Here is a 21,744-nt window from a genome sequence, read left to right as displayed (position 1 = left end):
GTGTGTGTGTGTGTGTGTGTATCAGGTGAGGTGAGCACACGGACACCCGGCTCACCACCGGCAATTAATATGAATGCTTTGTTTACTTACATTGACTCCGGTGTGCAGAGCACCGACCAACCGACCGACCGACCGACCCACCGATCGACCGACCCACCGATCGACCGACCCACCCACCCACCCACCGACCGACCCACCGACCGACCGACCGACCCCCCCACCGACCGACCCACCCACTCACCCACCCACCGACCAACCGACCGACCCACCGAACGACCGACCGACCCACCCACCCACCCACCGACCCACCCCCCCACCGACCGACCCACCCACCCACCGACCGACCCACCGACCGACCGACCCACCGACCGACCGACCCACCCACCCACTCACCAACCCCCCCACCGACCGACCCACCCACCCACCCACCCACCGACCAACCGACCCACCCACCGACCGACCGACCGACCCACCCACCCACCCACCGACCAAGGCCCTTCTCCTCCGATTGCTCAGTTTGACCAGCCAGCCAGGTTTAGGACGAGTCTTGGTGGTTCCAAAATGCTTCCATTTAAAAATGGAGGTCACTGTGTTCTTGGGGACCTTGAATGCTGCAGAAATGTTTTGGTACCCTTCCCCAGATCCGTGCCTCGACACAATCCTGTCTCGGAGCTCTACGGACATTTCCTTCGACCTCATGGCTTGGTTTTTGCTCTGACACACACTGTCAACTGTGTGACCTTAAATAGACAGCTGTGTGCCTTTCCAAATCATGTCCAATCAATTGAATTTACCACAGGTTGATTCCAATCAAGTTGTAGAAACATCTCAAGGATGATCAATGGAAACAGAAACACAACCAACTGCTTCTTAACACAGCCCGCATCCAACCCGGGAGCCAGCCGCCAGTCAGTGTCGGAGGAAACACCATTCCCCTAGCGACCTGGACAGCGCACATTGCGCCCAGCCCGCCACAGGAGTCGCTAGTGTGCGATGAGACAAGAATATCCCTACCGCCAATTTTTCCCTAACACGGATGATGCTAGGCCAATTGTGCGTCGCCCCACGGACCTCCCTTTGCTATGACTGCTGTGTTCTCTAAGGTTCTAGTTCTTTGCTCTGACTGCTGTGTTCTAAGGTTCTAGTTCTTTGCTCTGACTGCAGTGTTCTCTAAGGTTCTAGTTCTTTGCTCTGACTGCAGTGTTCACTAAGGTTCTAGTTCTTTGCTCTGACTGCTGTGTTCACTAAGGTTCTAGTTCTTTGCTCTGACTGCTGTGTTCACTAAGGTTCTAGTTCTTTGCTCTGACTGCTGTGTTCACTAAGGTTCTAGTTCTTTGCTCTGACTGCTGTGTTCACTAAGGTTCTAGTTCTTTGCTCTGACTGCTGTGTTCTCTAAGGTTCTAGTTCTTTGCTCTAGCTGCTGTGTTCTAAGGTTCTAGTTCTTTTCTCTGACTGCTGTGTTCTCTAAGGTTCCAGTTCTTTGCTCTAACTGCTGTGTTCTAAGGTTCTAGTTCTTTGCTCTGACTGCTGTGTTCTCTAAGGTTCTAGTTCTTTGCTCTGACTGCTGTGTTCTCTAAGGTTCTAGTTCTTTGCTCTGACTGCTGTGTTCTTTAAGGTTCAAAAGACATAAGGAAACCAGTCAGGTAGCATCATGGATGACTTTATTATATTTGCAGCTGGTGGCAGAATGCAGTTTGATCAATCAGGTTAATTTGGACACCTGTGCTAAGTTCAGAAAAATCAATGGATGGATAATATACCATGTATTTCAGAGAGGGGTAGAGAAAAGGGTAGAGAGGGGAAGAGGAGGATAGAGAGGGGAAGAGGAGGGTAGCGAGGGGAAGAGGAGGGTAGAGAGGGGAAGAGGATAGAGAGGGGAGGAAGATGGAGAGGGGAAGAGGATAGAGAAGGGAAGAGGGTAGAGAGGGGAAGAGGATAGAGGGGAAGAGGAGGATAGAGAGGGGAAGAGGAGGGTAGAGAGGGGAAGAGGAGGGTAGAAAGGGGAAGAGGAAGATAGAGAGGGGAAGAGGAGGGTAGAGAGGGTAGAGAGGGGAAGAGGAGGGTAGAGAGGGGAAGAGGAGGGTAGAGAGGGGAAGATGAGGGTAGAGAGGGGAAGAGGAGGGTAGCGAGGGGAAGAGGAGGGTAGAGAGGGGAAGAGGATAGAGAGGGGAGGAAGATGGAGAGGGGAAGAGGATAGAGAAGGGAAGAGGGTAGAGAGGGGAAGAGGAGGGTAGAAAGGGGAAGAGGAAGATAGAGAGGGGAAGAGGAGGGTAGAGAGGGTAGAGAGGGGAAGAGGAGGGTAGAGAGGGGAAGAGGAGGGTAGAGAGGGGAAGATGAGGGTAGAGAGGGGAAGAGGAGGGTAGAGAGGGGAAGAGGAGGGTAGAGAGGGGAAGAGGATATAGAGGGGAAGAGGAGGGTAGAGAGGGGAAGAGGATAGAGAGGGGAAGAGGAGGGTAGAGAGGGGAAGAGGATGGTAGAGAGGGGAAGAGGATGGTAGAGAGGGGAAGAGGATGGTAGAGAGGGGAAGAGGATGGTAGAGAGGGGAAGAGGATGGTAGAGAGGGGAAGAGGAGGGTAGAGAGGGGAAGAGGATAGAGAGGGGAAGAGGAGGGTAGAGAGGGGAAGAGGAGGGTAGAGAGGGGAAGAGGAGGGTAGAGAGGGGAAGAGGATAGAGAGGGGAAGAGGATAGAGAGGGGAAGAGGAGGGTAGAGATGGGAAGAGGAGGGTAGAGAGAGGGCGAAGAGGTTAGAGAGAGGAAGAAGAGGGTAGAGAGAGGAAGAAGAGGGTAGAGAGGGGAAGAAAATGGTAGAGAGAGGAAGAAGAGGATAGAGAGAGGAAGAAGAGGGTAGAGAGAGGGCGAAGAGGTTAGAGAGAGGGCGAAGAGGTTAGAGAGAGGAAGAACAGGGCAGAGAGAGGAAGAGGAAGGTAGAGAGGGGAATGAAGAGGGTAGAGAGGGGAAGGAAGAGTGCAGTAGTCCATAGCTCATTCCCATCACAGTACTACAGGAACCTAGCATTCACCCCTCAGGACAGAAGAAAGGTCTCCACTGTCTTTAAGCTCCTGTAAAAACACAGAACACATGTCAATACAGGTCTGATCTTCATACCAGCTGATACATGAGAAAATAACAGCCTACTGGACCTGTCATGTAACCTTCCAACAGCATCAGAAACAAATACTCTATTGATGCACAATAACTATGTATAGATACACAGAGAACTCCTGTCTCATGAAACTAACTATGTATAGATACACAGATAACTCCTGTCTCATTAAACTATGTATAGATAGATACACAGAGAACTCCTGTCTCATTAAATTATGTATAGATAGATACACAGAGAACTACTGTCTCCTGAAACTCAGTGACATGTTATCACAATGCAGTCCTTATAAAGAACCGTGATTGACAGGTGATCTATTAAAACTGAACTCCAGCTGACATCAATCACTAGCCACTGCTGGGCAATACGCTGCTTTAAACCCAGCCGGACTACAGGCCTAGTTTATGCAAAGCAAGGCCCTTGGTGAAATAAGTAGGCATATCCAAACAGAGGATTACAGTTAGACGCACACTGGGGACCTTACTATCTCAATGTTGTGTAACCTTCCCTTAGCATGGTTTAATGTAGTTCACTAAGAAACCTTGGTATTTACATTACACCAATCTTTTCCTCTGTGCTTTTTACTACCGAGGATGACCCCCCCCGCCCCCCCTCCATGCTGCCTGTCTGACTGTACATGGCATGACGACATTAAGCAGGCTAAGAAAACAGAACACGGTGCTTTAGTGACACCTGGTGGAGAGTCTGTGGTACTGCTGTTGCCTCTGTCTGTGACACTGTGACATACCTGGCTGATCCTATAAGGGTTCGTTTCCCCAGACACCAGATTCAGCCTAGTTTAGGACTAAAAAGCTATTTTAAATGGACAATCTCCATTGTGAATGGTTTATAGACATATTCAGACTAGTCCAGAACTAAGTGGAGGTAATAAGCGCAATTATGGTCTGAGGTGTAAAACAAAAATCACTTCTCACCTTCACAATGTCCAGCCCGCCAATGAGTTCCCCATTGACGTATAGCTGAGGGTACGTTGGCCAGTTTGAGTATGTCTTTAGACCCTGTCTAACCTGGACGTTGGTGATTGGAAGATAAATGAAGAAAACCATGTTAACATGTAGAAAAACATCTTTAGGTTTCACCAACATGGTTTTGCAAATGTCATAGACAGATACAGCCTCTTTTACCTCCTCATCTTCCAGGATATCAAAGGTGCTATATTCCACCCTGAAAACAGGAAACACAGGGAAGATATTAACCATTATTATAAACACAGACATGATATTAACCATTATTATAAACACAGACATGATATTAACCATTATTATAAACACAGACATGATATAATGAACTGAGCTGTTCATGATCATGATATAGTGGTGTTACCTCACCCTGTTCATTATCTCCAGTATCATGATATAGTGGTGTTATCTCACCCTGAGCTGTTCATTATCTCCAGTATCGTGATATAGTGGTGTTATCTCACCCTGAGCTGTTCATTATCTCCAGTATCGTGATATAGTGGTGTTCTCACCCTGAGCTGTTCATTATCTCCAGTATCATGATATATTTGTGTTATGTCACCCTGAGCTGTTCATTATCTCCAGTATCGTGATATAGTGGTGTCATCTCACCCTGCGCTGTTCATTATCTCCAGTATCTGAAGACTGAATCCACATTTGGCTTGCTACAGATACAGGAAGAAAAACAGACTTTAGAAAACAAACAGATAACTTAATCATACCCATATCTTAACAAAGAACATACACTTTATATTTAATATATTAACTCAATTCAGATCCTTCAACAGGTGAATCCACACAAAACCATTTTATTGTGGAACAAAATCACAGGAAGCAATGTTTCTTTTTAAAACAAAGATAATTTCAAAAACAAATTGGTGCTTTCTGTGTGAGTAGGAGAAATGCTTTCAAGATAACACATGGATAAGTGGCGGCAGGTAGCCTAGTGGTTAGAGCGTTGGGCCAGAAACCCGAAAGGTTGCCAGATCGAATCCCCGAGCTAACGAGGTAAGAAATATGTCATTCTGAACAAGGCCCTGTTCCTAGGCCGTCAATGTAAATAAGAATTTGTTCTTAATTGACTTGCCTCGTTAAGCAGGAGGAGTTAGGACTTCTTCCCTCCAGAATGAAACCAAACGCAAGCTTTCATTGAGCAAGTTTCCACTGCTATTGGTTTCACAGGACCCCACTTAGAAACGGTCTTCAACTCCTATTGGTTTCACAGGACCCCACTTAGAAACGGTCTTCAACTCCTATTGGTTTCACAGGACCCCACTTAGAAACGGTCTTCAACTCCTATTGGTTTCACAGGACCCCACTTAGAAACGGTCTTCAACTCCTATTGGTTTCACAGGACCCCACTTAGAAACGGTCTTCAACTCCTATTGGTTTCACAGGACCCCACTTAGAAACGGTCTTCAACTCCTATTGGTTTCACAGGACCCCACTTAGAAACGGTCTTCAACTCCTATTGGTTTCACAGGACCCCACTTAGAAACGGTCTTCAACTCCTATTGGTTTGACAGGACCCCACTTAGAAACGGTCTTCAACTCCTATTGGTTTCACAGGACCCCACTTAGAAACGGTCTTCAACTCCTATTGGTTTGACAGGACCCCACTTAGAAACGGTCTTCAACTCCTATTGGTTTGACAGGACCCCACTTAGAAACGGTCTTCAACTCCTATTGGTTTGACAGGACCCCACTTAGAAACGGTCTTCAACTCCTATTGGTTTGACAGGACCCCACTTAGAAACGGTCTTCAACTCCTATTGGTTTCACAGGACCCCACTTAGAAACGGTCTTTTAAGAAATGGAAAACTAAATATAGATCCGTATCTACAAATAGAACCCCAGCGAGTGAAAAGGGAGAGACGGGATTCACAGGGGACCTGGTTTAAACTACTCTTCATCTGTGAGCAGCAGCAATCAATATGAAGAGGTAGGAGGGGGGAGGTACTCCTGAACCATTAGTGTCTGTGTGTGTGTGTGTGTGTGTGTGTGAGGGGGGGTGTTCCCACTGCTCTGTGAGGTGCAGAACATTATTGATTTCAGATTAGCCTCAATTCAGTTGAAATGTATGCAATACCAATTGTCCTTATCTACTAGATTGGCAGAGTATATAGGCCAACTGGTACCTCTCTTGAAGTAATGTACTGGAGTTATGTTAGAATAGTATTATATAGTATTATATAGGCCAACTGGTACCTCTTGAAGTAATGTACTGGAGTTATGTTAGAATAGTATTATATAGGCCAACTGGTACCTCTTGAAGTAATGTACTGGAGTTATATTAGAATAGTATTATATAGTATTATATAGGCCAACTGGTACCTCTTGAAGTAATGTACTGGAGTTATGTTAGAATAGTATTATATAGGCCAACTGGTACCTCTTGAAGTAATGTACTGGAGTTATGTTAGAATAGTATTATATAGGCCAACTGGTACCTCTTGAAGTAATGTACTGGAGTTATGTTAGAATAGTATTATATAGTATTATATAGGCCAACTGGTACCTCTTGAAGTAATGTACTGGAGTTATATTAGAATAGTATTATATAGTATTATATAGTATTATATAGGCCAACTGGTACCTCTTGAAGTAATGTACTGGAGTTATATTAGAATAGTATTATATAGTATTATATAGGCCAACTGGTACCTCTCTTGAAGTAATGTACTGGAGTTATATTAGAATAGTATTATATAGTATTATATAGGCCAACTGGTACCTCTTGAAGTAACGTACTGGAGTTATATTAGAATAGTATTATATAGTATTATATAGGCCAACTGGTACCTCTTGAAGTAACGTACTGGAGTTATATTAGAATAGTATTATATAGTATTATATAGGCCAACTGGTACCTCTTGAAGTAATGTACTGGAGTTATATTAGAATAGTATTATATAGTATTATATAGTATTATATAGGCCAACTGGTACCTCTTGAAGTAACGTACTGGAGTTATATTAGAATAGTATTATATAGGCCAAACACAAGCCTGTATGTTTGTGCATAGCATTTATTTATGATTAGCTGCAATTATATTCAAGTCCTATTCTCCTTTTCTATTCCATTTTATATATAAATATACACATATATTTTTAGGCAAGTCAGCTAAGAACAAATTCTTATTTACAATGACGGCCTAGGAACAGTGGGATAACTGCCTTGTTCAGGGGCAGAATGACAGAATTTTTCCTTGTCAGCTCAGGTATTCGATCTAGCAACCTTTCGGTTACAAGTCCAACGCTCTAACCACTAGGCTACCTGCTGCCCCCATTCTATTCCATTAATTAAGTACACAGACCAAACAAACACACAGGTTTATTGTCCTGTTATATAGTGACACCTACGTACAGTGCCTTGCGAAAGTATTCGGCCCCCTTGAACTTTGCGACCTTTTGCCACATTTCAGGCTTCAAACATAAAGATATAAAACTGTATTTTTTTGTGAAGAATCAACAACAAGTGGGACACAATCATGAAGTGGAACGACATTTATTGGATATTTCAAACTTTTTTAACAAATCAAAAACTGAAAAATTGGGCGTGCAAAATTATTCAGCCCCTTTACTTTCAGTGCAGCAATCTCTCTCCAGAAGTTCAGTGAGGATCTCTGAATGATCCAATGTTGACCTAAATGACTAATGATGATAAATACAATCCACCTGTGTGTAATCAAGTCTCCGTATAAATGCACCTGCACTGTGATAGTCTCAGAGGTCCGTTAAAAGCGCAGAGAGCATCATGAAGAACAAGGAACACACCAGGCAGGTCCGAGATACTGTTGTGAAGAAGTTTAAAGCCGGATTTGGATACAAAAAGATTTCCCAAGCTTTAAACATCCCAAGGAGCACTGTGCAAGCGATAATATTGAAATGGAAGGAGTATCAGACCACTGCAAATCTACCAAGACCTGGCCGTCCCTCTAAACTTTCAGCTCATACAAGGAGAAGACTGATCAGAGATGCAGCCAAGAGGCCCATGATCACTCTGGATGAACTGCAGAGATCTACAGCTGAGGTGGGAGACTCTGTCCATAGGACAACAATCAGTCGTATATTGCACAAATCTGGCCTTTATGGAAGAGTGGCAAGAAGAAAGCCATTTCTTAAAGATATCCATAAAAAGTGTCGTTTAAAGTTTGCCACAAGCCACCTGGGAGACACACCAAACATGTGGAAGAAGGTGCTCTGGTCAGATGAAACCAAAATTGAACTTTTTGGCAACAATGCAAAACGTTATGTTTGGCGTAAAAACAACACAGCTGAACACACCATCCCCACTGTCAAACATGGTGGTGGCAGCATCATGGTTTGGGCCTGCTTTTCTTCAGCAGGGACAGGGAAGATGGTTAATATTGATGGGAAGATGGATGGAGCCAAATACAGGACCATTCTGGAAGAAAACCTGATGGAGTCTGCAAAAGACCTGAGACTGGGACGGAGCTTTGTCTTCCAACAAGACAATGATCCAAAACATAAAGCAAAATCTACAATGGAATGGTTCAAAAATAAACATATCCAGGTGTTAGAATGGCCAAGTCAAAGTCCAGACCTGAATCCAATCGAGAATCTGTGGAAAGAACTGAAAACTGCTGTTCACAAATGCTCTCCATCCAACCTCACTGAGCTCGAGCTGTTTTGCAAGGAGGAATGGGAAAACATTTCAGTCTCTCGATGTGCAAAACTGATAGAGACATACCCCAAGCGACTTACAGCTGTAATCGCAGCAAAAGGTGGCGCTACAAAGTATTAATTTAAGGGGGCTGAATAATTTTGCACGCCCAATTTTTCAGTTTTTGATTTGTTAAAAATGTTTGAAATATCCAATAAATGCCGTTCCACTTAATGATTGTGTCCCACTTGTTGTTGATTCTTCACAAAAAAATACAGTTTTATATCTTTATGTTTGAAGCCTGAAATGTGGCAAAAGGTCGCAAAGTTCAAGGGGGCCGAATACTTTCGCAAGGCACTGTACCTCTTTATTGTCCTGTTATATAGTGACACCTACGTACCTCTTTATTGCCCTGTTATGATACAGTGACACCTACATACCTCTTTATTGTCCTGTTATATAGTGACACCTACATACCTCTTTATTGTCCTGTTATATAGTGACACCTACATACCTCTTTATTGTCCTGTTATATAGTGACACCTACACACCTCTTTATTGTCCTGTTATATAGTGACACCTACACACCTCTTTATTGCCCTGTTATATAGTGACACCTACATACCTCTTTATTGTCCTGTTATATAGTGACACCTACACACCTCTTTATTGTCCTGTTATATAGTGACACCTACATACCTCTTTATTGTCCTGTTATGATATAGTGACACCTACATACCTCTTTATTGTCCTGTTATATAGTGACACCTACATACCTCTTTATTGTCCTGTTATGATATAGTGACACCTACGTACCTCTTTATTGTCCTGTTATGATATAGTGACACCTACGCACCTCTTTATTGCCCTGTTATGATACAGTGACACCTACGTACCTCTTTATTGCCCTTCATGAACAGCATGACTGGACTCCTGTTGATGGTCGACTTCAACCTGGAGGTTATAAGGACAGTCCATAAGTCACACAATACAACGTGCCATCTTCCACGTGTGCGTGTGTGTGTGTGTGTGTGTGTGTGTGTGTGTGTGTGTGTGTGAGTCTGTGTGTGTGTGTGTTTTACCTGTGCTCCAGTGTGACAGCCTTGGGACAGGTATTCTCCAGCTCTCCAGATTCAGCTAGTTCCTACAACAGGTATCAACACTGAGATGGGTCACTGGGTCACTGCAGAGGCCCTTCGTTCTACTGTACCTACACACTAACACACACACCTACAGTCTGAATCACACTCACACCTACAGTCTGAATCACACTAACACACACACCTACAGTCTGAATCACACTAACACACACACCTACAGTCTGAATCACACTAACACACACACACCTACAGTCTGAATCACACTAAAACACACACCTACAGTCTCAATCACACTAAAACACACACCTACAGTCTGAATCACACTAATACACACACCTATAGTCTGAATCACACTAATACACACGCCTACAGTCTGAATCACACTAATACACACACCTACAGTCTGAATCACACTAATACACACACCTACAGTCTGAATCACACTAATACACACACCTACAGTCTGAATCACACTAACACACACACCTACAGTCTGAATCACACTAATACACACACCTACAGTCTGAATCACACTAATACACACACCTACAGTCTGAATCACACTAATACACACACCTACAGTCTGAATCACACTCACACACACACCTAGTCTGAATCACACTAAAACACACACCTACAGTCTGAATCACACTAACACACACACCTACAGTCTGAATCACACTAACACACACACCTACAGTCTGAATCACACTAATACACACACCTACAGTCTGAATCACACTAATACACACACCTACAGTCTGAATCACACGAAAACACACACCTACAGTCTGAATCACACTAACACACACACCTACAGTCTGAATCACACGAAAACACACACCTACAGTCTGAATCACACTAACACACACACCTACAGTCTGAATCACACTAATACACACACCTACAGTCTGAATCACACTAAAACACACACACTACCGTTCAAAAGTTTGTGGCCACTTAGAAATGTCTTTGTTTTTTAAAGAAAAGCACATTTTTGTCCATTAAAACAACATCAAATTGATCAGAAATACAGTGTAGACATTGTTAATGTTGTAAATGACAACTGTAGCTGGAAATGGCATATTTTTTATGGAATATCTACATAGGCGTACAGAGGCCCATTATCAGCAACCATCACTCCTGTGTTCCAATGGCAAGGTTGTGTTAGCTAATCCAAGTTCATCATTTAAAAAAAATGTATTTATTTCTTTCACCGAGTAGTAGAACAAGTTCTCATTTACAACTGCGACCTGGCCAAGATAAAGCAAAGCAGTGCAACGCAATTTCAGTGATTTTTGCAGTTCGTTCCAGTCATTGGCAGCAGACAACTGGAAGGAAAGGCGGCCAAAGGAGAAATTGGCTTTGGGGATGACCAGTGAAATATACCTGCTGCAGTGCGTGCTACGGATGGGTGTTGCTATAGTGACCAGTGAACTGAGATAAGGCGGAGCTTTACCTAGCAAAGACTTATAGATGACCTGGAGCCAGTGGGTTTGGCGGCGAATATGAAGCGAAGGCCAGCCAACGAGAGCATACAGGTCGCAGTGGTGGGTGGTGTATGGGGCTTTGGTGACAAAACGGAAGGCACTGTGATAGACTGCATCCAGTTTGCTGAGCAGAATGTTGGGGGCTATTTTGTAAATGACATCGCCGAAGTCAAGGATCGGCAGGATAGTCAGTTTTACGAGGGTGTGTTTGGCAGCATGAGTGAAGGAGGCTTTGTTGCGATATAGGAAGCCGATTCTAGATTTAATTTTGGATTGGAGATGCTTAATGTGAGTCTGGAAGGAGAGTTTACAGTCTAACCAGACACCTAGGTATTTGTAATTGTCCACATATTCTAAGTCAGACCCGTCCAGAGTAGTGATACTGGACGGGCGGGCGGGCAGGTGTGGGCAGCGATCGGTTGAAGAGCAAGCATTTAGTTTTACTAGCGTTTAAGAGCAGTTGGAGGCCACGGAAGGAGAGTTAGTTAACACAGTGTCCAAAGAACAACTGCACAACTGAGCAAGAGGACAAGTACATTAGAGTGTCTAGTTTGAGAAACAGACGCCTCACAAGTTCTCAACTGGCAGCTTCATTAAATAGGACCCGCAAAACATCCGTCTCAACATCAACAGTGAAGAGGCGATTCTGGGATGCTGGCCTTCTAGGCAAAACATCCGTCTCAACATCAACAGTGAAGAGGCGATTCCGGGATGCTGGCCTTCTAGGCAAAACATCCGTCTCAACATCAACAGTGAAGAGGCGATTCCGGGATGCTGGCCTTCTAGGCAAAACATCCGTCTCAACATCAACAGTGAAGAGGCGATTCCGGGATGCTGGCCTTCTAGGCAAAACATCCGTCTTAACATCAACAGTGAAGAGGCGATTCCGGGATGCTGGTATAATGTCTATAGACTCGAAGAAAAATGTGTGTTTAACATGACTCACCTTGACAATGTCCAGTCCCCCTACGAGTTCTCCGTTAACGTAAACCTGAGGGTAGGTGGGCCAGTTGGAGAAGGTCTTCAGCCCCCCTCTCACTTCCTCGTCTGACAGGATGTCAAAACTGCTGAACTGGATGGCATGGTCCTTGAATAGCGCCACTATCTGACGGCTGAAACCTGGGTGATGGGGAGAACACAGTGTGTTTGTAAACCTAGTATAAGACACGGCTGTTATACTGGATGGCATGGTCCTTGAAAAGCGCCACTATCTGACGGCTGAAACCTGGGTGATGGGGACAACACAGTGTGTTTGTAAACATAGTATAAGACACGGCTGTTATACTGGATGGCATGGTCCTTGAAAAGCGCCACTATCTGACGGCTGAAACCTGGGTGATGGGGACAACACAGTGTGTTTGTAAACCTAGTATAAGACACGGCAGTTATACTGGATAGCATGATACTTCAATAGAACTACAATCTGACGGCTGAAACCTGGGTGATGGGGAGAACACAGTGTGTTTGTAAACCTAGTATAAGACACGGCAGTTATACTGGATAGCATGGTCCTTGAAAAGCGCCACTATCTGACAGCTGAAACCTGGGTGATGGGGACAACACAGTGTGTTTGTAAACCTAGTATAAGACACGGCTGTTATACTGGATAGCATGGTCCTTGAAAAGCGCGGCTGAGGAGAAATCAACGGGTTGTTAGTTCAATGTTATTTTATGTTAATAGGAACAACAGAGTCAGGATATTAAATATATATTAACTCAGGTTGTTAGTTTAATGTTATTGTATGTTTATAGGAACAACAGAGTCAGGATATTAAATCAGGTTGTTAGTTTAATGTTATTGTATGTTCATATGAACAACAGAGTCAGGATATTAAATATATATTAACTCAGGTTGTTAGTTTAATGTTATTGTATGTTTATAGGAACAACAGAGTCAGGATATTAAATCAGGTTGTTAGTTTAATGTTATTGTATGTTCATATGAACAACAGAGTCAGGATATTAAGTCAGGTTGTTAGTTTAATGTTATTGTATGTCCATATGAACAGAGTCAGGATATTAAGTCAGGACATAATTGCAGATGAGTTTGGTCAGCAGCATGTTTGTTACCCTCATATAAAAAGGGCCATTTGGAAACACATGAACAAGACAAGAAAAGCTAAAATAAAGATGGTCCCAAACTCTAGCCTGGTATCATCACATTCATTTTAAGTAATACAAAGTGTGTATATAGATACATACAGTGGGGAGAGCAATTATTTGTCTCAGCCCCCTCCTGTCTCAGCCTCCAGTATTTATGCTGCAGTAGTTTATGTGTCGGGGGGCTAGGGTCAGTTTGTTATATCTGGAGTACTTCTCCTGTCCTATTCAGTGTCCTGTGTGAATTTAAGTGTGCTCTCTCTAATTCTCTCTTTCTCTCTTTCTTTCTCTCGGAGGACCTGAGCCCTAGGACCATGCCTCACTACTACCTGACATGATGACTCCTTGCTGTCCCCAGTCCACCTGGCCGTGCTGCTGCTCCAGTTTCAACTGTTCTGCCTTATTATTATTGGAGCATGCTGGTCATTTATGAACATTTGAACATCTTGGCCATGTTCTGTTATAATCTCCACCCGGCACAGCCAGAAGAGGACTGGCCACCCAACATAGCCTGGTTCCTCTCTAGGTTTCTTCCTAGGTTTTGGCCTTTCATGGGAGTTTTTCCTAGCCACCGTGCTTCTACACCTGCATTGCTTGGTGTTTGGGGTTTTAGGCTGGGTTTCTGTACAGCACTTTGAGATATCAGCTGATGTACGAAGGGCTATATAAATCAATTTGATTTGATTTGATTATTTGATACACTGCCGATTGTGCAGGTTTTCCTACTTACAAAGCATGTAGAGGTCTGTAATTTTTATCATAGGTACACTTGAACTGTGAGAGACGGAATCTAAAACAAAAATCCAGAAAATCACATTGTATGATTTTTAAGTAATTTTCCCAAGAACACAGTGGCCTCCATCATTCTTAAATGGAAGAACTTAGGAACCACAAAGACTCTTCCTAGAGCTGGCCGCTCAGCCAAACTGAGCAATCAGGGGAGAAGGGCCTTGGTCAGGGAGGTGACCAAGAACCCAATGGTCACTCTGACAGAGCTCCTCTGTAGAGATGGGAGAATCTTCCATAAGGACAGCCATCTCTGCAGTATTCCACCAATCAGGCCTTTACGGTAGTGGCCAGACGGAAGCCAATCCTCAGTAAAAGGCACATCACAGCCCGCTTAGTTTGCCAAAAGGCACCTAAAGACTCTCAGACCATGAGAAACAAGAATCTCTGGTCTGATGAAACCAAGATTGAACTCTTTGGCCTGAAAGCCAACCATCACGTCTGGAGGAAACCTGCCACCATCCCTACGGTGAAGCATGGTGGTGGCAGCATCATGCTGTGGGGATGTTTTTCAGAGGGAGGAACTGGGAGACTAGTCAGGATCGAGGGCAAGATGAACGGAGCAAAGTACAGAGAGATCCTTCATGAAAACCTGCTCAACAGCGCTCAGGACCTCAGACTGGGGCGAAGGTTCACCTTCCATCAGGACAATGACCCTAAGCACACGGACAAGACAACACAGAAGTAGCTTCGGGACAAGTCTCTGAATGTCCTTGAGTAGCCCGGACTTGAATCCGATTGAACATCTCTGGAGAGACCTGAGAATAGCTGTGCAGCGACGCTCCCCATCCAACCTGACAGAGCTTGAGAGGATCTGCAGAGAAGAATGGGAGAAACTCCCCAAATACAGGTGTGCCAAGCTTGTTGCGTCATACCCAAGAAGACTTGAGGTTGTAATTGCTGCCAAAAGTGCTTCAACAAAGTACTGAGTAAAGGGCCTGAATACTTATGTAAATATGATCCGCTTTTTTAATGTTTAATAAATTAGCAAACATTTTTAAACTTGTTTTTGCTTTGTCATTATGGGGTATTGTGTGTAGATTGATAGGAAATGAGACATTTTTTTGTTGTCAATTTTAGAATAAGGCTGTAACGTACAAAATGTGGGAAAAGTCAAGGGGTCTGAATACTTTCCAAATGCAGTGTATCTTACGACTGACATGGGTCCACATTGGCATGGACAGGATCACTGTTTAAATATGAGGCAGGTATGTGTTATGTCCTTGATACATGAGTGTGAGTCAGTGTTTGAGAAGAGACTGTGACAGAGGGGAATAGACAGATGGAAACGAGGGTGGAGGGAGAGAACGAGAGAAAGAAAGAATGAGAGAGGAGAGCGAGTGAAAGACAGCAAGAGAGAGGAGAAAGAGGGAGAGAGGAGAAAGAGGGAGAGAGGGGAAAGAGGGAGAAGGAGGGAGAGGAGAAAGAGGGAGAGAGGAGAAAGAGGGAGAGAGGAGAAAGAGGGAGAGAGGGAAAAGAGGGAGAAAGAGAGAGGGAGAAAGAGGGAGAGGAGAAAGAGGGAGAGAGGAGAAAGAGGGAGAGAGGAGAAAGAGGGAGAGAGAGGAGAATGAGGGAGAGAGGGGAAAGAGGGAGAAAGAGGGAGAGAGGAGAAAGAGGGAGAGAGAGGAGAATGAGAGGGAGAGAGGAGAAAGAGAGGGAGAGGAGAGCGAGCGAGCGAGCGATCAAGAAAGAAAGCGAGAGAGGCAGAGAAAAAGAGAAGGGAACAGAAAGAGGGAACAGGAGTAGAGGAGGGGTGATATGTTGCCTGCATGTAGAGCCTGCAGTGAAACTCTCATTCTGATACTTCATTCATTCATGGGGGAATTCATTATAAAACAGCTAGAGGCCCCTAACTAATGGTTATTCAGCTACATGCCACTATATTAACTTGTTTCTACTACACCAGACCCAGCTGCTTTCTCTGGCTAGAGGCTCTCTATCCTAGACCCAGACACGCACGATTGATTGGCGAGGGGTTGTTGCCCCTCTCTCCTTCTCCTAAAGGGTCAGGGGGGGGTCGCGCACCGCAGACAGACCATACAGCTCCAGGAGAAAGGAACATAAAAAAACTGATTTCTTATTTCAAGGAAAGTTAGGTTATTATGCACACACACAAACACACACACACACACACTCAGACACACACACGCACACACACACACTCAGACACACATACACACACACACACTCACAGACACACACACACACACACACACACACACACACTCAGACACACACACACACACAGACACACACACTCAGACACACACACACTCAGACACACACACACTCAGACACACACACACACACACACACACTCAGACACACACACACACACACACTCACAGACACACACACACACACACTCAGACACACACACTCACAGACACACACACACACACACACACACACACTCACAGACACACACACACACACACTCACAGACACACACACACAGACACACACACACAGACACACACACACACTCACTCACACTCACACACACACACTCACAGACACACACAGAGCGTGTAATGTGTTAGGAGAATGTGTTCTACATGGTGTATGAGTGTGTAACCTCTTAGAGGGCTTCTTTAAAGAACTAGCGAGGTCGTAGTCACAGCCTCACGTGGCTTGGTGGGGAATAGATTAAACTAGAGTTCACAAACACTACAACTTGGCTTCTTTATAAAGAAGAAAAATATTTAGAGATACATTTCAGGATGAGGTGAAAAATAACACTTATGGGTTTAGATTATAAACTAAAACTGCCTTGAACCTAATACTGATACTTATAAACAGTGGTGTGGTTGGGAGTGGAACCTCAACCCCTTACAGTGTAATGTCCTCCTCCACCACCAGGCCTGCCTCTCCTCCACCACCACCAGGCCTGCCTCTCCTCCTCCACCACCAGGCCTGCCTCTCCTCCACCACCAGGCCTGCCTCTCCTCCTCCACCACCACCACCACCAGGCCTGCCTCTCCTCCACCACCAGGCCTGCCTCTCCTCCACCACCAGGCCTGCCTCTCCTCCACCACCAGGCCTGCCTCTCCTCCACCACCAGGCCTGCCTCTCCTCCTCCACCACCACCACCACCAGGCCTGCCTCTCCTCCACCACCAGGCCTGCCTCTCCTCCACCACCAGGCCTGCCTCTCCTCCACCACCAGGCCTGCCTCTCCTCCACCACCAGGCCTGCCTCTCCTCCTCCACCAGGCCTGCCTCTCCTCCTCCACCACCAGGCCTGCCTCTCCTCCTCCACCACCAGGCCTGCCTCTCCTCCACCACCAGGCCTGCCTCTCCTCCTCCACCAGGCCTGCCTCTCCTCCACCACCAGGCCTGCCTCTCCTCCTCCACCACCAGGCCTGCCTCTCCTCCTCCACCACCACCACCACCAGGCCTGCCTCTCCTCCACCACCAGGCCTGCCTCTCCTCCACCACCAGGCCTGCCTCTCCTCCACCACCAGGCCTGCCTCTCCTCCTCCACCAGGCCTGCCTCTCCTCCACCACCACCAGGCCTGCCTCCCCTCCTCCACCACCACCACCACCAGGCCTGCCTCTCCTCCACCACCAGGCCTGCCTCTCCTCCACCACCAGGCCTGCCTCTCCTCCACCACCAGGCCTGCCTCTCCACCACCACCACCAGGCCTGCCTTTCCTCCTCCACCACCAGGCCTGCCTCTCCTCCACCACCACCAGGCCTGCCTCCCCTCCTCCACCACCACCACCACCAGGCCTGCCTCTCCACCACCAGGCCTGCCTCTCCTCCTCCTCCTCCACCACCACCACCACCTGGCCTGCCTCTCCTCCACCACCACCAGGCCTGCCTCCCCTCCTCCACCACCACCACCAGGCCTGCCTCTCCACCACCAGGCCTGCCTCTCCTCCTCCTCCACCACCACCACCAGGCCTGCCTCTCCTCCTCCTCCACCACCACCACCAGGCCTGCCTCTCCTCCTCCTCCACCACCACCACCAGGCCTGCCTCTCCTCCTCCTCCACCACCACCACCAGGCCTGCCTCTCCTCCTCCTACACCACCACCACCAGGCCTGCCTTTCCTCCTCCTACACCACCACCACCAGGCCTGCCTTTCCTCCTCCACCACCACCACCACCAGGCCTGCCTCTCCTCCACCACCACCACCAATCCCCCTGTCTCTCTCTAATTACCAGGCCTGGCCCCTGTGTGTTTTCCACAGCGGGAGCCTGTTCATGAAGACCACACCCCCACACTCTCTCTCTATTTACCGCAGCGGGGTTCCTGGGGGGAGCCCTTCATGAAGAGCATGCAGGGTGCTGCGTTGATCAGTCTCTTCAGACGCTCATTAAGGTCCTCTTTAGGGGGCTCCGCCCCTGGCCCGCCCAGCCCCCCCGAGCTGACCGACAGCCTCTGGACCTTACTGGTCAGCTCTGGGGCATGAGCTCCGTCCAGCCTGTCAATCTTCTGGCCACCCTGAGACCCACCAGAGGATAGAAAAATAACATTAATATTTTAACGTAATGGTTTTTCTTTTTGTTTGCATGTTTGTATTATTCTAGAGGAGGAGGGTTGAGAGAGAGATCCAAGAAAGAGAGAGAGAGGCCGAGAAAAAGAGAGAGAGAGAAAGAGATTCAAGGACAGGAGTCCTCTCCCAGTTTAATGTTTGGCATGTTAAATCATCAGTGAAGGCCTGACAGAACTAACTGTGGAGAAGCTGTAAACTAGGTTATTATGGTACTGACTGTGGAGAAGCTGTAAACTAGGTTATTATGGTACTGACTGTGGAGAAGCTGTAAACTAGGTTATTATGGTACTAACTCTGGAGAAGCTGTAAACTAGGTTATTATGGTACTGACTGTGGAGAAGCTGTAAACTAGGTTATTATGGAACTGACTGTGGAGAAGCTGTAAACTAGGTTATTATGGTACTGACTGTGGAGAAGCTGTAAACTAGGTTATTATGGTACTGACTGTGGAGAAGCTATAAACTAGGTTATTATGGTACTGACTGTGGAGAAGCTATAAACTAGGTTATTATGGTACTGACTGTGGAGAAGCTGTAAACTAGGTTATTATGGTACTAACTGTGGAGAAGCTGTAAACTAGGTTATTATGGTACGAACTGTGGAGAAGCTGTAAACTAGGTTATTATGGTACTGACTGTGGAGAAGCTGTAAACTAGGTTATTATGGTACTGACTGTGGAGAAGCTGTAAACTAGGTTATTATGGTACTGACTGTGGTACTGACTGTGGAGAAGCTATAAACTAGGTTATTATGGTACTGACTGTGGAGAAGCTATAAACTAGGTTATTATGGTACTGACTGTGGAGAAGCTGTAAACTAGGTTATTATGGTACTAACTGTGGAGAAGCTGTAAACTAGGTTATTATGGTACGAACTGTGGAGAAGCTGTAAACTAGGTTATTATGGTACGAACTGTGGAGAAGCTGTAAACTAGGTTATTATGGTACGAACTGTGGAGAAGCTGTAAACTAGGTTATTATGGTACTGTGGAGAAGCTATAAACTAGGTTTTTATGGTACTAACTGTGGAGAAGCTATAAACTAGGTTATTATGGTACTGACTGTGGAGAAGCTATAAACTAGGTTATTATGGTACTGACTGTGGAGAAGCTATAAACTAGGTTATATAAACTAGGTTATTATGGTACTAACTGTGGAGAAGCTGTAAACTAGGTTATTATGGTACTAACTGTGGAGAAGCTGTAAACTAGGTTATTATGGTACTAACTGTGGAGAAGCTGTAAACTAGGTTATTATGGTACTAACTGTGGAGAAGCTGTAAACTAGGTTATTATGGTACTAACTGTGGAGAAGCTGTAAACTAGGTTATTATGGTACTAACTGTGGAGAAGCTGTAAACTAGGTTATTATGGTACTAACTGTGGAGAAGCTGTAAACTAGGTTATTATGGTACTGACTGTGGAGAAGCTATAAACTAGGTTATTATGGTACTGACTGTGGAGAAGCTGTAAACTAGGTTATTATGGTACTGACTGTGGAGAAGCTGTAAACTAGGTTTTTATGGTACTAACTGTGGAGAAGCTATAAACTAGGTTATTATGGTACTGACTGTGGAGAAGCTATAAACTAGGTTATTATGGTACTGACTGTGGAGAAGCTATAAACTAGGTTATTATGGTACTAACTGTGGAGAAGCTGTAAACTAGGTTATTATGGTACTGACTGTGGAGAAGCTGTAAACTAGGCTATTATGGTACGAACTGTGGAGAAGCTGTAAACTAGGTTATTATGGTACTGTGGAGAAGCTATAAACTAGGTTTTTATGGTACTAACTGTGGAGAAGCTATAAACTAGGTTATTATGGTACTGACTGTGGAGAAGCTATAAACTAGGTTATTATGGTACTGACTGTCGAGAAGCTATAAACTAGGTTATATAAACTAGGTTATTATGGTACTAACTGTGGAGAAGCTGTAAACTAGGTTATTATGGTACTAACTGTGGAGAAGCTGTAAACTAGGTTATTATGGTACTAACTGTGGAGAAGCTGTAAACTAGGTTATTATGGTACTAACTGTGGAGAAGCTGTAAACTAGGTTATTATGGTACTAACTGTGGAGAAGCTGTAAACTAGGTTATTATGGTACTAACTGTGGAGAAGCTGTAAACTAGGTTATTATGGTACTGACTGTGGAGAAGCTATAAACTAGGTTATTATGGTACTAACTGTGGAGAAGCTGTAAACTAGGTTATTATGGTACTAACTGTGGAGAAGCTGTAAACTAGGTTATTATGGTACTGACTGTGGAGAAGCTATAAACTAGGTTATTATGGTACTGACTGTGGAGAAGCTGTAAACTAGGTTATTATGGTACTGACTGTGGAGAAGCTGTAAACTAGGTTTTTATGGTACTAACTGTGGAGAAGCTATAAACTAGGTTATTATGGTACTGACTGTGGAGAAGCTATAAACTAGGTTATTATGGTACTGTGGAGAAGCTGTAAACTAGGTTTTATTCTCCTACTGATCCTGATACCCAGTGTGTGTTACCTCTCCTAACAGACAAGCACTTACCAGCAGCCTCGGAGGCTGATAGAGGCATCCCAAGGGGAGCATGTTACTTACCATGCTGTACAAAAAAATGAATAAAATAACTAATGAACTTGACACAGTAAATGTTTATTTCAAACACTTGTTTTTTTCTTCCAGTTTTCCGTTATAAAACGACAAGAAAAATTCATAAACTCCACAACAAACGCAGCTGTGCTGCTGGCAGCAGCGGCTTGGGTCTCACGGTGAGTCCCTTTCAGACCTGGGTCTCACGGTGAGTCCCTTTCAGACCTGGGTCTCACGGTGAGTCCCTTTCAGACCTGGGTCTCACGGTGAGTCCCTTTCAGACCTGGGTCTCACGGTGAGTCCCTTTCAGACCTGGGTCTCACGGTGAGTCCCTTTCAGACCTGGGTCTCACGGTGAGTCCCTTTCAGACCTGGGTCTCACGGTGAGTCCCTTTCAGACCTGGGTCTCACGGTGAGTCCCTTTCAGACCTGGGTCTCACGGTGAGTCCCTTTCAGACCTGGGTCTCACGGTGAGTCCCTT

At 45.4% G+C, this 21,744-nt stretch overlaps 1 protein-coding gene across 2 annotated transcripts in view; it reads right to left on the bottom strand.

Moving 5' to 3' along the window:
- Positions 1–1,639: 1,639 nt before the first annotated feature.
- LOC139413974 (glutaredoxin 3-like) overlaps positions 1,640–21,744 on the bottom strand; it is a 35,350-nt gene continuing 15,245 nt past the window's right edge. Inside the window, exons 4-12 of one of the 2 annotated variants that reach the window (XR_011634861.1) lie at positions 18,431–18,635; positions 12,246–12,418; positions 9,792–9,853; positions 9,606–9,663; positions 4,696–4,748; positions 4,249–4,288; positions 4,039–4,131; positions 2,957–3,059; positions 2,810–2,855 (exon numbers count right to left, since the gene is read on the bottom strand). Coding sequence is in view for 1 of the 2 variants with exons in the window: in XM_071161863.1 (XP_071017964.1) it covers positions 3,009–3,059; positions 4,039–4,131; positions 4,249–4,288; positions 4,696–4,748; positions 9,606–9,663; positions 9,792–9,853; positions 12,246–12,418; positions 18,431–18,635 (735 nt within the window). In the remaining variant the exon portion in view is untranslated. Of the gene's footprint in view, positions 3,060–4,038; positions 4,132–4,248; positions 4,289–4,695; positions 4,749–9,605; positions 9,664–9,791; positions 9,854–12,245; positions 12,419–18,430; positions 18,636–21,744 lie in introns of both variants that reach the window. The other variant, XM_071161863.1, reaches the window with a different exon arrangement.

The sequence above is a fragment of the Oncorhynchus clarkii genome, chromosome 1 (genome assembly GCF_045791955.1).
Source record: "Oncorhynchus clarkii lewisi isolate Uvic-CL-2024 chromosome 1, UVic_Ocla_1.0, whole genome shotgun sequence".
NCBI classification, from domain to species: Eukaryota; Metazoa; Chordata; class Actinopteri; order Salmoniformes; family Salmonidae; genus Oncorhynchus; species Oncorhynchus clarkii.
Note: the sequence above shows the minus strand (reverse complement) of the source record. Positions and strands in the feature narration are given on the sequence as shown.